This window comes from Sparus aurata, chromosome 20 (assembly GCF_900880675.1).
Source record: "Sparus aurata chromosome 20, fSpaAur1.1, whole genome shotgun sequence".
Classification (NCBI taxonomy): domain Eukaryota; kingdom Metazoa; phylum Chordata; class Actinopteri; order Spariformes; family Sparidae; genus Sparus; species Sparus aurata.
This window is the reverse complement of record NC_044206.1, coordinates 23643670-23659186: the sequence shown is the minus strand read 5'-3', so window position 1 is coordinate 23659186 and position 15517 is coordinate 23643670. Positions and strand designations below refer to the sequence as shown.

The 15517-nt window shown below is 45.4% G+C and overlaps 1 protein-coding gene across 1 annotated transcript in view; it reads left to right on the top strand.

Annotated features, from left to right (window-relative positions):
* sema4gb (sema domain, immunoglobulin domain (Ig), transmembrane domain (TM) and short cytoplasmic domain, (semaphorin) 4Gb) overlaps positions 1-13786 on the top strand; it is a 38203-nt gene extending 24417 nt beyond the window's left edge. Inside the window, exons 9-15 of the mRNA XM_030400320.1 lie at positions 2194-2369; positions 4250-4388; positions 4829-5051; positions 5520-5635; positions 5771-5925; positions 8441-8502; positions 8938-13786. Coding sequence (XP_030256180.1) covers positions 2194-2369; positions 4250-4388; positions 4829-5051; positions 5520-5635; positions 5771-5925; positions 8441-8502; positions 8938-9905 — 1839 coding nt within the window. The 3' untranslated portion in view covers positions 9906-13786. The remainder of the gene's footprint in view (positions 1-2193; positions 2370-4249; positions 4389-4828; positions 5052-5519; positions 5636-5770; positions 5926-8440; positions 8503-8937) is intronic.
* Positions 13787-15517: the final 1731 nt, after the last annotated feature.

The window sequence follows — 15517 nt, the reverse complement described above, 5'->3', positions numbered from 1 at the left end:
GGAACGTGATGAACTCACAAGGACGAACAAAGACGATCTGCCCGGGGAGAAAAAAAGGTATCAAATGAAGTGGAGAGGAAGTATAAAGTGGCTGAGGGCAGAAATACTCAAAGTTCCTCAGATTTCTTGAAGATTTCTATTTTTACTGCAAATGTTTGTCGGCTTCAAATAACGGTATCGGTTTTCTTTGATATCTAATGATGCTTTTCCACAAAAACGATCAGGTCTACACAGGTTTTTTTGAACTCGGGGACACTCGCTGAAGAATCGCGTATTGACCCCATTCTTCCCACTTCCCGCCGGCAAGGCAGCTCATCGCTGATTCTTTCTTTCATCTGGAGTTGTACATTACGTCTCACGTCATGAGTGTGCCGGAAACAGTTGTAACAGAATAATTTAGCGCGCTCACCCGGGGTTTTTACGTTCAGATCAAAGCCGAGCCTCGCCGAGATGATAAAAAAAAAAAACCCATTCGAATGCAGAATTTACACGTTTTTATAGCACACAAAAGCACACAAGTCGATAAGGGATTTAGCTGTGACAGTTACGCGTCCATGGACTGTTGCTACGTAGTGCACCTTTAACTCGGAGATGAAAGTGAGAGGGTTATTTTTGAGCTGCTGACGCCTTCATGTCGATCTGACGACATTCACTTCAGACCGGTGAAATGTTGCGCGGTTCCGACCTTGTGAGATCTCTGTCCTGACATTTAAAGCGAGTGACTCCGGTTCAGACCTGAGGCAGGTCGAATCTCCATCTCGTTTATATAATGAGGTGCACATCTTTTTTTTGCAGATGTGACTAACTTAGACTGCACTTTTTTTTCTCCTTTTCATCCGTGCAGTCTTTCCTTTCGCATGATTGATGATTTCCTCCTCTTGAGCTCTCTCGCTGTAATCGCCTGCTCTCCCAACAGTTCATCTCCGAAATAAGTCATCTCTGGGAATGAAGTGTGGACTCCTCACCTCGTCTCTCTCTCCATCGGCGGCGTGCAGTTGTCGGGGCGGTGGGAGAGTGTAATAACTCAGGCTGAACTAGGCCACGGCAGCACATGCAGATGTCGACCCGGTCCCCCAGCTCGGCCCCCGTGGCAGCCAGACGCCGCGCCGGTTGGAGGCAGATCTGCAGATTGCGGCGGCCCTGGCAGCCGCCCCTGGCCTCAAATCACAGAGGACCTGCCATTTTTGAGCCGCCTAACTAGTTGTCCTCTTCTGTTTGTCACTTTCCCAGCCAGACTGCATCCACATCTCTGCCAATCATGACCTATTTTCACAGAGGAGGGTGCAGAAAGAAGGTCTTTTGAGACAGATAAAGAGCAAGAGAAATCTGTGTTTTTATGGCTTTATTTTTTTAAAGAACGAAAGCCTCTGCATTTTTTATTTTTTTTTCTGTTAATCTTTAGAAACTGGCTTCATGTGCGGCTCACGCAGCAGCACTTTCCATCATGTCGCTTGGGTTGATTTCCCCACAGGCGTGTCTTTGTGGTGCGACTCTTGAGCTCTTAGATTCTCAGATTTACGTCATGACAGTCCGATGACCCGCACGGCGATTTGATTGACGTAGATTGTAATCCATCAGAGCATCCCCGTGGCTCTTTCTGGTATCCACATCTCCAGAAGAAATAAATGCTTATGTTATGTTCTCCCTGGCATTCATCCATCCCTCTCTTTATCTTAAACCAGAGATGTACATGGTGTTATTGATTGAAGTCTTCCTAACACAGCCGACTCTTATGCGTTATGTTGATTTAAGCCCTTTTTTTTTTTTTTGCGTGGGAGGCCGAGGCACAGGGAGCTTCCTTTTATTTATTTTTTTGATGAACGACGGACGTCTGCGAAACACATAAAAACCGAAGAAAGATGAGCCGCTTTATTTCCGACAAACAAAGAGGAAAAAGGAGTCTCCGTCTCTTTTTTTCCTCTCCGCTAAATGAGGTGTGCTAAATTACTCTTTTAGGGAGAGATCTCTCGCAGCCTCGCCTCCCAGTGCTGCTGCTGAAATGCAATTAGAGCAAATGTGCTAAAGTAGGCACTCGGTAACATTCAGCTCCACTTTTCTCGCCACACTCCTCACATCCTCCCCCTCTCTATATGTGTATGTTATGATTTGATTATAATCACAGATTAGTGCGTAAGTGTATATGCCGGAATGAATCAGCTCATCCATCCGTCCGTCGTCTCCTCCTGTGTGCAGAACGACTGGGGCGGCCAGAGGACCCTGCAGAGGAAGTGGACCACCTTCCTCAAGGCCAGGATGGTTTGTTCGGTCCCAGAATACGAGCTGCACCTCAACATCCTGCGCAGCGTGTTCGTCCTGCAGGGTCGGGACGCTCAGAGCAGCATTTTCTACGGTGTCTTTGGCCTGGAATGGTGAGAGACAGCAACAGATTATCAGTGTTGTTTGGTATATATTCTGTCTCAGCTGTACTGTGCAGCATTTTATACACATGTCAATCAAGATGCAGCTGGGGAAATTTGGACTTAACCTGCAGGGCAACATCCGATGTCTCCAGGGCTCCAATATCCACATTATTGAATGCACCAAAGTAGTAAGATTTCATGCAAACCCCGCTCTACAAGTTGCATTAAATGATTTGGACTCTGGACATTCGATATTTCCCTGCAGTGTGCAAGCTGTCCAAAACGACACGTTTTAAAATTTTGGCATCTCACATACACACAAATATATATTTTGGCTCAAACAGTGGTAGAAATCAAATTATATGTGAATTTTCCATCAAATTCTGTTACACATGTTCAATTTGTGGGTCACTTTTAGAGATGTTGTTGTCACTGAGTCCATCATTTCTTCTCTCAGCGCACAAACGCTTCATCCGACTTTACTTTAGGAAACCGATTACCTCATAATTTCCAAGTTAAGTAGACTATTAAATTTAAGTGGTACTAACTAAAGATTTAACAACTTAGAATTATGAGTCTAATTTACTTGTTTTTTTTAAGGTAATCGGTTTGGTGAAGTGAGATTTTACAGGATTTATAGGATCAAGGCAGAGAAGACGGCAAGTCAAAGGTTAGGGGAGATTAAACGATGCGTTTGAATAGAAATGATTGTGATGCTGCGACTTCTCCTCCCGCGTCTCACGTTAACGAGCGTGACATTCACCTCCCGAACGGCGAGTGCGAAAGAGATAAACTGCACCGAGTTGTTTTTCGAAAGTGGAACCTGCAGCATGTGAGCAGAGCGGCGTTCCCTCCTCCGAAGGCTTCATTCTGCTTACTCACAAACTACGTCTCTCATGCAGATGAAGATTAGGTTTTATTGGACGAGGTGCACGCGTGGCGATATTTCCGAATTAATCGTGGAAATAATCAACAGATCGATTGATTAAAAATTAATTAGTGCAAAGCGCGGATGGGTTGTTATCAAACAGACGCTGCAGTCGGAGCCGAGTGTCAGAGGACGTCGGCTGGCAGCGATGCGAGCGCGTGTTTATGCTGATATGCAGAGTCATGCTGCATAAAACTGTCCCAAGGGTGCTTTAGATGGTGATGGAGAGGATTTCACTGCAACGGGACAGAAACACCACCCTTTCTTTTTACTGCTTCACCTCCTCATGTGCATGTTAGATATCCTCTTTCTTTCACCTGTGTGAGTAGTAGCCGTCACCCTGCGTTCCTCTCAGGTGTGCAGGGATGAGTAAGCCCCCCGAGCTCCACTTCTCACCAGGTTTTTGAAGACGGATTCTGGTTTCACTCCTGTGTCATTCCTCTCACCTGAATGCTTCTCTGAAGGCTGAGGCGGACACACAAAGGACTGAGGAACGTGACTAGTGACCGCAGCCGTTACTAATCTCACCCTCTGGGCTTTGAGGGTCACCTGGCGGCCGACCCACGCTGTCGTTATGTCGTCGCTCAAATCTTTTTCTTTTCGCAGCTGCTCCGCCAAAAATGCAAGCGGGGCTGCTTTATTTATGACTCACAGGGAGTGGGTGTAGGAGAAAAAAAAATCTGCAAAACAAACATTTCCTTCTGGAGTGGAAGCTGGGAGATAAAGAGGGAAAATCACACATCTGTCGGCGACGCCACAAAGACAAACTGATGAGATCCGAGAGGGAAAGCCAAAACTTTTTCTCCCCTGTAACACACACAGTTTCCAGACAACAGGGACGAGCTCCCCAACAGCATAATTACCTTCTTGTCCTTCAACGTGTGATCATCCTCTCCCCAGATAATAACCTCTCAGTGTTTATCAAACTTTGAATCATTAATCCTGAGTGTGTCCTTTGCAGGAAGAATATCAAAGCGTCCGCTATCTGCCAGTACTCCTTCTCAGACGTGCAGAAGGTGTTCGACGGGCCGTACATGGAGGTGCAGGACTTAAAGTGGAGGGAGTACACCGGGAAAGTTCCACAGCCGAGACCTGGATCTGTAAGTTTCAGCTCCGGTGTTTTAATTTCTGGGGGGAAAAAACTATCACAGGAATTGTTTTTTTTTGCTCAGGAACATGGAGATGAATTTTAGTTTGTTTCTGCTGAACCTTACAGAAAAATATCGATTTTATTTCATTTCATTCAACCCCGTCCTCCTGCTGTTAACCAGCGGTCGGGAGGAATCCTTTAAGTTTTGCCAGTGAAAGCTTCGGCTCAGTCTTGAAGGGGAATAAGAGGCTCTTTGATAAACTTTGTCCGCCTGTTTTGGACTGGCATCCTTTAGAGTTCGCCTCTAAATGTTTAACACCCTCTCCCTGCATTTTTTCCTGATTTGCATTAGTTGTGTACACACTGATCTGTCTTAATGTATCCGAGCTCTGAGATCTTTAAATAATGTATTTGATATCCTGCTCTTTCCCCCGTCGCTCCTCTCTGCAGTGTATAACAGATCTGCACAGGTCCCAGGGCATCAACTCGTCTCGAGACCTCCCTGACAACGTCCTCACCTTCGCGAGAAGGCACCCGCTGATGGCCAGCCAGGTGCACCCGGTAGGTGTGCGTCCACTCATGTTCAAGAGGAGCGTCAACTATGTGAAGATAGTCGTGCACAAGGAGCCGGCGCTGGACGGAAACATTTACACCGTTCTGTTTTTGGGAACTGGTGAGTTTTTACTCCTGAAATCACATCGACAGACCAAAACCAACATGAACCGATCCTGCTGACATGGTGTGCCTGATATAACCTTCCTATTTTACTGTGCTGAACACAAAGTAGAGAATTAATCCACCGCTGAAAATAGTCCCTAACAAATGCACTATTACCTCCTGTTCGAGTGGTGTAGGCTGAGCGCTGAAGAGCCCAGCTGTTTTAGGAAATAAGTGAGCTTTTCCTCTGATGAAGGCATTTTTTAAGTGCTGAGAACCGCAGGCAGCGTCGGGAAATCAAAATGCACCGACAGACGGATGAACTCATTGTTGGTTTTGGTCTTTTTCGTGGGATTTGTTGACACTAAGAAAAACAATAAGGTGCATTTCTCCTTTACAGAAAACAAGCTGGAGTTTGTACTCTCTGTTGACTCTGAAGGTTATTCGAGCGTTTCGTTTGACAGGTTTGTTTCTGTATTTGCAGACGACGGCTGGCTGCACCGAGCTGTAGACATCGAAGGAGAAATGCACATCATCGAAGAGCTGCAGCTGTTTGATAAACCTCAGCCCGTAGAGAGCATGGTCATCTCCTCTGCTCTGGTATGTATACCACAGTGCATAGCAATACACGTGTTTCCTGGAGCACTTTTAGGACTTTAAAGGACAAAAAGAATAAAGAAAGTTACCTGCAAATACTCCCGAAATGGAGGAATCATTTATGTTTTTGTTTCACAGCGGAGTATCTACGTCGGCTCGCGCTCCGGAGTCGTGCAGGTGCCGATGGCGGCCTGTCAGAGGTACACTTCCTGCTACGACTGCGTGTTTGCCAGAGATCCGTTCTGCGGCTGGGACGGGAAGGTGTGCGTGGAAATATCCTCACGTGCACAGAGGTGAGGGAACACACACCCGCACGCTAAACTACCCGAGTGACTCACAGTGTTTTCTGTCTGGCAGAACACGCAGCAGATTCTTGCTGAAACGGATCGGTTTGCTTTGCTTCACGGTAGATCCAGAGTCTCTCCCCCTCCTCTCTGTTTGTTCTGCTTGTTTGTCTCTTTCTTTTCCTCCTGAAACTCCTTGAAATTCTCTATCTGCTGCTGCTATTTGCATTTGGTTTACAGCCACAGGAATGATCAAAACTCGCATATTCTCATTTAGATGCTGCGCTCAGTGTGAAACGAGAGAAAATATGTGTCACGTCCTCCACGTGCTTAATGAAACAGTCCAAGTATCCGGCGAGCTGCTCTCTCTTCAGCACAGTTTGCCCCTCTTCACGTGAGCAGTCCTAAAAGATCGTCCAGACGAGATGAATCGTTCTGACACCGTGTACATTTTTGTATTACCTGACCTTTTACGTTGTTTATTTCCTCCGGGGCTCGACAACAATAACAGCGTCTAATTAATTATTTATGCAGTTTACTTTCTCTTCCAACAGAATTTCTATGAGAGCAAGACGATGTGAGTCGACCTGGATTTCTTCTTTTCAGCTCAGCAGGAGCTTCTCCACGATGATTACACCCCCCCCACACACACAAAAAAAACAGAAAAGAAAAAGAAACATTTAGATTTGAAAAAAGAAACTTCTCTCACAGTTTGTCACCTCAATCAGGTCGACATTAATCACATTCTTACAGATTATTTTACAGATCCATAAATTACAAAGTAATGTTGCCAACACTTCACTTGAAGTCTCCATATTTAGCAGCATATAAACATTTATATTTATGGGTTACAACACTGAATAATATATAATTTAAAGTGTTTATTGATTGTATTCATGAATTATTGATTTTATCTTAAATAATTACACTTTATTATGTGTTTATGCCACTCGGAGGTTGTATATTTGTTGACAATATACTTCTTTAATGATCCAGCGACATTTTAGAGTTGTAGCAGAAGTTGAGCTAATTTTAAATATTTTATATTCTGTCGAGTAGTTTTATCTATTAAAAATGCATCACATTTTATCATTCATCATATATTTTATGTAATATAAAGTCTTCATTTGTTAGGTAGCTGGTCATTATAGCTCATAGATAAATTACGTGAAGTATAAAGTAGTCAAGAGTAATCAGAGTTGTGGTGGAGTAGACGAATAATGTGGCATGAAATTGAAATACTCAAGTAAAGCACCTGAAGTTTTTACTTGCGTAAACGTACTTTTCATTCCTCCACTGCTCACTGGAATATTAGCTGGATGCTGTTCAGTTAAATTCTTAAGAAGAAAACTTGATTAAATGAAATCCTTTATCTGGCATCTTGTTTTGGGTCCGGTCTGGTCGGACCGGGCTGGATGAGTTTGAGCCGGCGACTGTTATCAGCTCCTTCCAAACACACAGACAGAAGTTTGGCTCGCCCTCGCTCTGCAGACTGTTTGTGCCTCTCTCCGCTCGCTCTGCATGAGCAAATAACAGACATCTTAATCTCCATTACGGCAGCAGACACATCAGACTCTCCTGTGGATTTGTTTGCAGGCAGCGTCACATTTGCGGAAAGCAGAATTGAATGTTGATGCGAGATCGTGCACTTCCCCCCCGATTCGTGTTGCACAGCGGCCGCTTCCCCTCTGAAACAATTCAATTATTTAAGGAGAGTGAAAAAGCCGCCTGCTTTCTAGTGTTTTTATTTACAGAAGGTTGCTGGAACACAGAGACGGGGAGAGACACAACTACATACCACGACTCTGCACTGATCTGGGTGAAGTTGTGTCTGCTGCTCGCTCAGCGTGGGACCTTCAGCAGTTTGATCATAAATATCCAAATCTGTGAATTCAAATTGCTGCTGCACAAAGTGGGGATTTCTCTCGTCGGAGTCTTATTTTAGATCCGTAGTGTGTCACCCCAAAACCGAAAATATATATTTTTCCTCTTACCTGTAGTGCTGCTTATCCATCTAGATTGTTTTGGTATTATCTCTAATACATTTGGAGAATATATAGAAATATGAGTTCCAAACTTTATGGTGAACTGTCCCTTTAAGTTGAACGTTGGACTTGTTTCAGTTTTGTTTTTTTTATGGTTTTAGCAGCTTTTTTGTTGTTATAGATACCCTGTCTTGTCAAGGTTTTGGGTTTCACTTTACACTTTTATTTTGTAGGATATATCCTCGTGTGTCACGCTTTACCTTCCACTTCCTGTCTGTGTTTGTCCTTCAGTCTCTGATGGTTCACCTGCTTCATCTACTGAATCTTACCTGTGTCGTTGCCTGTATTTCTTTTTTTTGACAACCCGTAACACATTCAGGTCGTTTTCATGATGGAGCCTTGATTTTAGAAATGTTGTTCACGATGTTAAATCACATTTGAACTGTTTTCATTTAAATTTTGTGGCACATTTTGTGTTTTCTGCCTTATGTTGTTCGTCTGTTACTCACTGTTTCGAATATTTTGAATCCCCGTTTCAGGTCCAACATCACCCAGGACATCCTGAGAGGAGTCAGGGGCTGCAAGGAGAATTCAGGAAACGGTACGTATGCGAGCACGCGCTCTACATCTATTACACAACATGCGTCACGTTTAATACTTCCCCTCCGTTTCCCTTTGGTAAAGTGTCCTGACGCTCACACGCAGATTATGAGGTGAGAAAAAAAGTCTGACACGTACTCTTCTTCTCTTTTCAAGCATTTAGCAGCTATTAAGGGATTTCATAGGTGCTCGCTCCTCGCTCATCCCTCAGGTCCCAGCATGCAGGTTTTAATCAGTTCCTGTCTTGCTGGAGGTCAGGCGGACGCTCGCTACATTTAAAGAGGCTTATGAGACGTGATGGAAAGTGATGCTGAAAGGTTGCACACTTTCACTTGGAAGATGTGACCTCGCTGACCTGACGTCTCGTTCTATATTCATCCCTCTGTCCCGCTGCAGTTTTGTCATCTCTCTTCCTCTGTTATTTTCTCTCTCTCAGTGGTCCATCGGAGGCGCTCTGTGATGGCGGGCGACGACGTGCTGCTCCAGTGCGAACTGCGCTCCAACCTGGCACAACCGCGCTGGACGCTAAACGGCAAGGAGCTCCAGGGATACGGCCTGGATTCGGGCTACCGCATCGGCACAGATGGCCTCCTCATAATCGGAGCTCGTTCCCAGCAGGGCGGGTCTTATCGCTGCTTCGCTGTGGAGAACTCGGTCTCAGTCCTGGTTTATCTTTACACCGTCAGAGTGCACACGGACTCGTACTTCCCCGTGGAGCCCACGGCCACGACTAACCCCACCACAGTTTCCAGCCCGACTGTCGTCTCCACCAGCAGCCCCACCGAGCAGCCCCTTCCCTCGCCTCCCGCCCCGGTGCCACCCGGACCCGAGTTCCAGACCTACAGGCACATGGAGGCCGTGTACATCTCCCTGGTGGCGGTTCTCGGCGGGCTTTGCCTGGTGTTGACTGTGGTGCTGCTTTATGTGAGCTTCTGCACCAGACGGGCCCCTCAGGAGAGGAAGTTCTCCCAGCATGGGCTCCAGGTCCTAGGAGCCTCCGAGAGAAAGAGGAGCTCCCATCTCGAGCTCAAAACCATCTCCAGCCACTGCAACGGCCGCCAGGATCGTCGCTCCATCTCGATGCCAACCTTCGGGGACTTGGGCGACGGCTTCCTCCAGATAGTTCCAGGCGATGGCCAGTTTTCTCCATGCAGAACGCCTCCCCCCGCTCCACCTCTCCCTATGCCACCTCCCCTTCCCAACATGGACTACGCCAACGGGCTGTCGGCAACTCTGCCCAGCGTGCTGAGGAAGATGAACGGGAACAGCTACGTGCTGCTGAGGCAGGCCGACTCCGAGGGCATGTCGCCGCTCTACCACTCGTTCACGGAGGAGCTCAACAGGATCCTGGAGCAGAGGAAACACACACAGCTGGACGTGCACCCTGACGAGAGCTCCATTTAGGACTCCCCTCTCAGTCTTTGTCCTGCTGTTATTTATTATGACCCCAGCGGTGACCCGTAGTCGCGGGGGGGAAGAACTGACTGTTGTATTAAACGCTGCTGTTATTAACCCAGTGTACCTGCAGGTCGTGTCCTCACCTGATCTGAAAACGTGCAGCCTCTCGTGTCTCCCATGACTTCACTTCAACGATGGACTACACTAACCAGAGACTGCTGCTGCTGGAGAAAAGTGGAGCTGTGAAATATTTGACTGCTACTCTAACAAAGTCGCCACGAGTAGGGAGCTTAATGACGCTACCTCAGTGTCGAGTGGCGGCGGTCCGATGACGCAAAGGAGGAGCGAAAACGGGAGGTGGGGACAAAATGATCGCATATTTTTGTGACTCTGGAAGTGTTCAGGAAACTTTGTGATGCCCCAACTTGAGCTGGAAGTGATACTCCACCCAAAAATTCACGGCTAATCTTTAGGACCCTGACACACCCAGCCCTCAGTAGGCCATCGTCCAATATCAGGTTGTCAGTGAAGGTTTGTGCTCCTAGTTTTCTGTCTGCCGACTTCATTTGTCAAACGAATCCACAACTTCTTCCGGCATGAGACATAGTTTCTAATCTTCTTGCCCAGTGTTGTTTGGTGAGTTTTCTTTATGTTGCTGCCTGCAACATGAAAGCGTCCCTGCGTTGTCCCTCCAACACTGGCGACCAACAGCCTGACGATATTTTGGCTTCATAAATGATGATTAATCAACTTATTGTCATGAATTCAATCTGCTCACAAGTCTTTTGTCTCTACGAACAAGAATACTACAGCGGTTTTACAGCCTTTTCCTTGGAGTATCACTTTGAGAGCTCGGGTGGTAAAGACGAATCATACATTTCAAGTTTTTTATTTTTTCTTCATGCTCCTCTGTCCTCATGTACAGTCAATGCAATAACCACTTCACCCTTGCGGCTTTTGGTGGCAGTGTGTTGTGTCGGTGCCAGTGGAAGCACTTGTAGCAAACTGTGAAACAAGTTTCCAGGTGTCTTTTTTGTTTTTAGTAGTAGCAGTTGTCCATTAAGGGCCGTTGGCGGTCAGATCGATTGGATTCACTCACAGCTGCAGACTGGCTTCAGAGCGACAGGAAGCTGAGAGGAAACTACAACACAGGCTTCAAACAAACAGATGAGATACGGAACAGAAAATGCTCCTTTTAGTTTTTTATCTGTCCAAGCAAACATATTTTATCTTCCTCCCGAGACATCAAGGCTGTAGTTTTATGTCACTTGATGTTACAAAAAGCAACAACAGTTTGTCCTCTGCTGTAAAAAGAAAAAAAAAAAAAAAGCTGCTGGTTCCAGGTCGCCGAATCAGACCGGAGAAGACCTTCACGCATGCAACCCACAAAGACATCCTCGGTGTTTACCTGACATCAGAGCAATGCCAAAACAACAAACGCTGCAGAGCCCCACAGAATCCCCCCCTCGCCAAGGTGAACGGCGCCATGATTAAATGGCGCGTATTTGACTTAGAGGGAAAGTGACTGAAATGAATCTCTGAGCGGTTTGTAAACGTGTCACGGCCGGCGGTAAATAAAGATCTGTCATGGCAGAAAAGTGTTGAATCAGCTCTTGTGGCAGCGGCTCAGCAGCAGCCCTCTGTGGTGACTCGCGGCGTGCATTTGTCACAGTCGCTGACAGTAACAGCGGTAGTTGGCTCGCCTCCACGGCGATCGGAGGAGGAGGAGGAGGAGGAGGAGGGGGGGCGCTTCTTGTCTGTTTGCATAGAGCCTTGTCGTCTCTGCAGGTAGAAGCAGACAGAAAACATTTGACCTGAGTGTCGTGGTTAGCCATGCAGGAAGCAGATGATGATACAAGGAGGCAGGAGCTCCTTTGCACTTGCAGGGCTACTTGTCTGCCTTGTAAACCACTTTATTCTAGACCTCTTGTGATTGAGAATATAGTCCAGAAAATGCACTTCATGCTTTGACTAAAGGGCCTCAGATCCCACTGGTCCAATAGCATATGTACACTTTTACACTGGTGGGAAATATCTGGCTGTATATTGAATTTGGACAGGAATGAACTTCTTTAAAACCATTTTTTTCTTTTACCTGAACCTTCTGTTATACCACTCTAATCAAAGCTACCACACTCCACTGACAAAATCGCAGTTTGCTTGTGTAAGTGTTGATGCTTTGAATAGTTTGTTCAGATCGTAACCAACCTGTTAAAAACAGCAGACCAGCGAAGGTAAAATTTGTGTTTTTGCCGATGGAGTCTGGTGGCTTTGGACAGAGCGATGCAACGGCCGTCTGTCTCTGCAGGGACGATTTGTAGACTAAACTGTTTGAACCTACAGCCCCTTAAAATATGTAAAACTAGACAGACTACCTTTTAATTTCTCCTGAAGTCGCGTCTCTAGGTGTGTTTTTCTCTGTTGCTGACCTGTGTGTTCCTCCAGAGAACACAGGACGACGCAGCTTCTTTGCACTTGCTTTCTTCTCGTCAGCCTTTTTTAGCCTTTTTAACTTGTTTTTCATCCTCATCTTCATTCCTCCCCTCTCTCTCCCCCCTCTCCGCTGCCTCTTTTGTTTCCCCGTCTCATCACCTCTGGATGACAGTATCATTTATTACTCTCTCCGCTCGCATTCACACTCTCTCAAGGACCCTGCTGAGTGTACAATGGCCGTGATGGCCCCCTAATCAATTAAAACCCCGGAGTTTGTGTTTGTGAACAGAGTGTTCTGCATTAGTCTAACATCAGAGATACGGTTAACACTATTCTTACATTTCTTACATGCTGGTATTTTGATTTGTGGCAGCTTATATAAGAATCTGTGTCACTACATTATAGTGTACTAACTCGGAAAGACTGATGACGAGTGTTGTTCTCTGTGATTCTTGAGCATTTCATTTTATTCAAATCAAAGCTGTAAAGAAGTGTTCATGTTGGGTTACATTTTTATTAAATTGAGTTTAAAGGAGACATATTCTGCTCATTTTCAGGCTCAAATTTTTATCTTGGGTTACTACTAGAACATGTGAAAAATGCTTTAGTGCTCGAAAAACACATCAGTTTTCTCACACTGTCCAGTTTGTTTGCTCCTGTCTCTTTAAGACTGCACAGTCTCCTCTGATTGGTCAACTCACACACACCTGAGCCAGCACCACCAACAACAGAACAGTTGTGCTAAATCAACTGTTACCTGCTAAGGGGTAAATTATATGTGACGTGGTGATGTAGTGTGATGTCACAAAGTCACAGTATTAAAGGCGGGACTTCTGACGAGGCGTTTCAGGAGCTGTGTTTTCTGTGGGAGAGGGGAGCTTCTGTTACAGCTATTTAAGAGGAAGAGAGAGGAAAAAAATAAAGCATAATATGTCTCCTTTAACATGTTAATATACTTGACCTTGTATTATATAAAAGCTTCCATCACCAACATGTTGAAAGCTTCATCTGAGTCTCCCGCCGCTGCTTCATTCTCACTTAAGGACAATCTGTTTACAACAGACACTGGCTCTGCACTGTATATTGTAACATGGACTTTAGGTGAAAATAGTTGAAGTATCGGCTTCCAGTTTTACTTTCACCTTGTTTCTGTACACACAATCCCACAGTGAACTAACATGAATACATCCTGCTGTGTCAGTATGCAAGAGTATATTTTAAGTAGAGGTAGACTATTTCTCTCGGTGTTGGCCAAAGAAACTGGAGTGAAGAGTTCATATTTTGCACTGTTCTGTAAGTACTCTGTGAAAGGTCATGTGGTATATCCCTGTAAACTGTGACACTTTCCACCCAGTTGGTTCTGTATGAAATTCCGATGTAGATAATGAACTATGAACTGTCGGAAGTGACATCCGTGCTTGAGCTGCTCACAGAAAGGACTTTTTTACATTGTCTCTCATTGTCTTATTTATTTGAGTTCAATTAAATCTCCACTTGCTTTTGTGCAGATAAAACAAAACAGAACACTTTTCATTATGTTCAGCTTGGGAAAGAGAGGAGTCGGTGTCAACAGCCCTGAGGGAAAGTCAGGAAATTAGATGCAAAACATGTTCACACCAAATCCTATCCTCAAGACGCCGCGATAATCAGCCTGTTTTTAGCTCGTGGCGAGCGGCAAGGCCACTGTCCTCCACCGGGGAACTGACCCGGCGTGAACCCGGACTCATTTACATATGACTCTGACAGAGCAAAGGTATAACATAAGCTTAAGGGTGTGATAAAGTGGCCATTTTTCAGAGCAGCGATCAAGACAGTAACTTAGCAACAGCATCTTTATTTAGAGCCTTTAATGTCCTAGCGTGGGTTCGGCTGTGCCAGATCCCATCGGGGTGAGCGAGTGTGATGAGAGCGCGGTGGCTCTGATATCTGCAGTCGGTGCCACAGACAAATTAAAATGCGGTGTGTGAGGACGAGACATCAGAGAGCGTTTTCACGTCTTTAGTGAACAATGCTTTGATTCCCTTTATTAAAACGGGGCTAAATGGCTTCCACATTGTCCCTCCTGAATTAGTTTAAAGGATAAGTTCACCCAAAAAATGAAAATTCAGTCATTATCTCCTGACCAAAATGCTTGAAGATGAGTGAAGTTTTTGTAGTCCACAAAACATTTCTGGAGCCGAACAGCGTTGAAGCGTTCTTCTGAACAACTGAAGTAGATGGGGACTTGTTTCAAAACGTGAAAAAAAACATAAAATTGGGTGCCGCAGTAGCTCAGAGGCTGTGTCCTCACGTGCGAGTGCGACCTGCAGTCCTTTGCTGCATGTCATCTCCCCTTTTCTCTCATCTCATTTCCTGTCATCTTTCAAGCCGTCCTATCAAATAAAGCCGGGAAAGGGCCAAAAAAAGTAAAAAAATAAAAGGAAGGATGTAAATAATATCTTTAAGATTCAGATGGAAACTGCTTGCTGTAAAGTTCCAGAAATGTTTGGTTGACTACAAAAATTCACCTGGTGGGGCGCCGTTTAGCTCGGTTGGTAGAGTGGACGTCCCATGTGCTGAGGCTCTACAGCGGAGCCGGGTTCGACTCCCGGCCTGGGTCCCTTTGCTGCGTGTCATTCCCCCTGTCACCATCTTCAGCTGCACTATCAACAAAGCCATAAAAGGCCAAAAAAATACTTTAAAATTAGATTCTGGGGAGAACTGCTCTTTCAAATTCCCCTAAATTAGCCGACAGATCATTTAAATGCCACTTTTATTGGCTAACAGCCGATATGTATGCAGGAAAAATGTAAAGGAAGACTGCATCCACAGTCTTTTAAAAAATGCAACTCGAGTAGATAGAAACGAGTGAAATCAGCCTCGGTGTCACGCTGCAGAGCTCATCATCATCCTCTGCAGTCTTCTCACGCTCCCGTTCTACATAAATTTTCACATTAAGTCCAAACCATTTCCTGTGGCCAGAGTTATATATGTGCTATCAATCAACAGAAACAAGCAATCTGTCCTGGGGGCACCTTTTACATTCACATTCATGCAAGTCTTCTTATTTGTATTCACATGACGACTACAGTACTTATGGGCGTACTTTTGTGGAGAAGAACACCGAGGTCATTTGTTGGGGCGACAGCAGGATCAGCTAACGCCTTTTTGCGGTCAAAAATGATGAGTTCGGGGTGAGATACTGC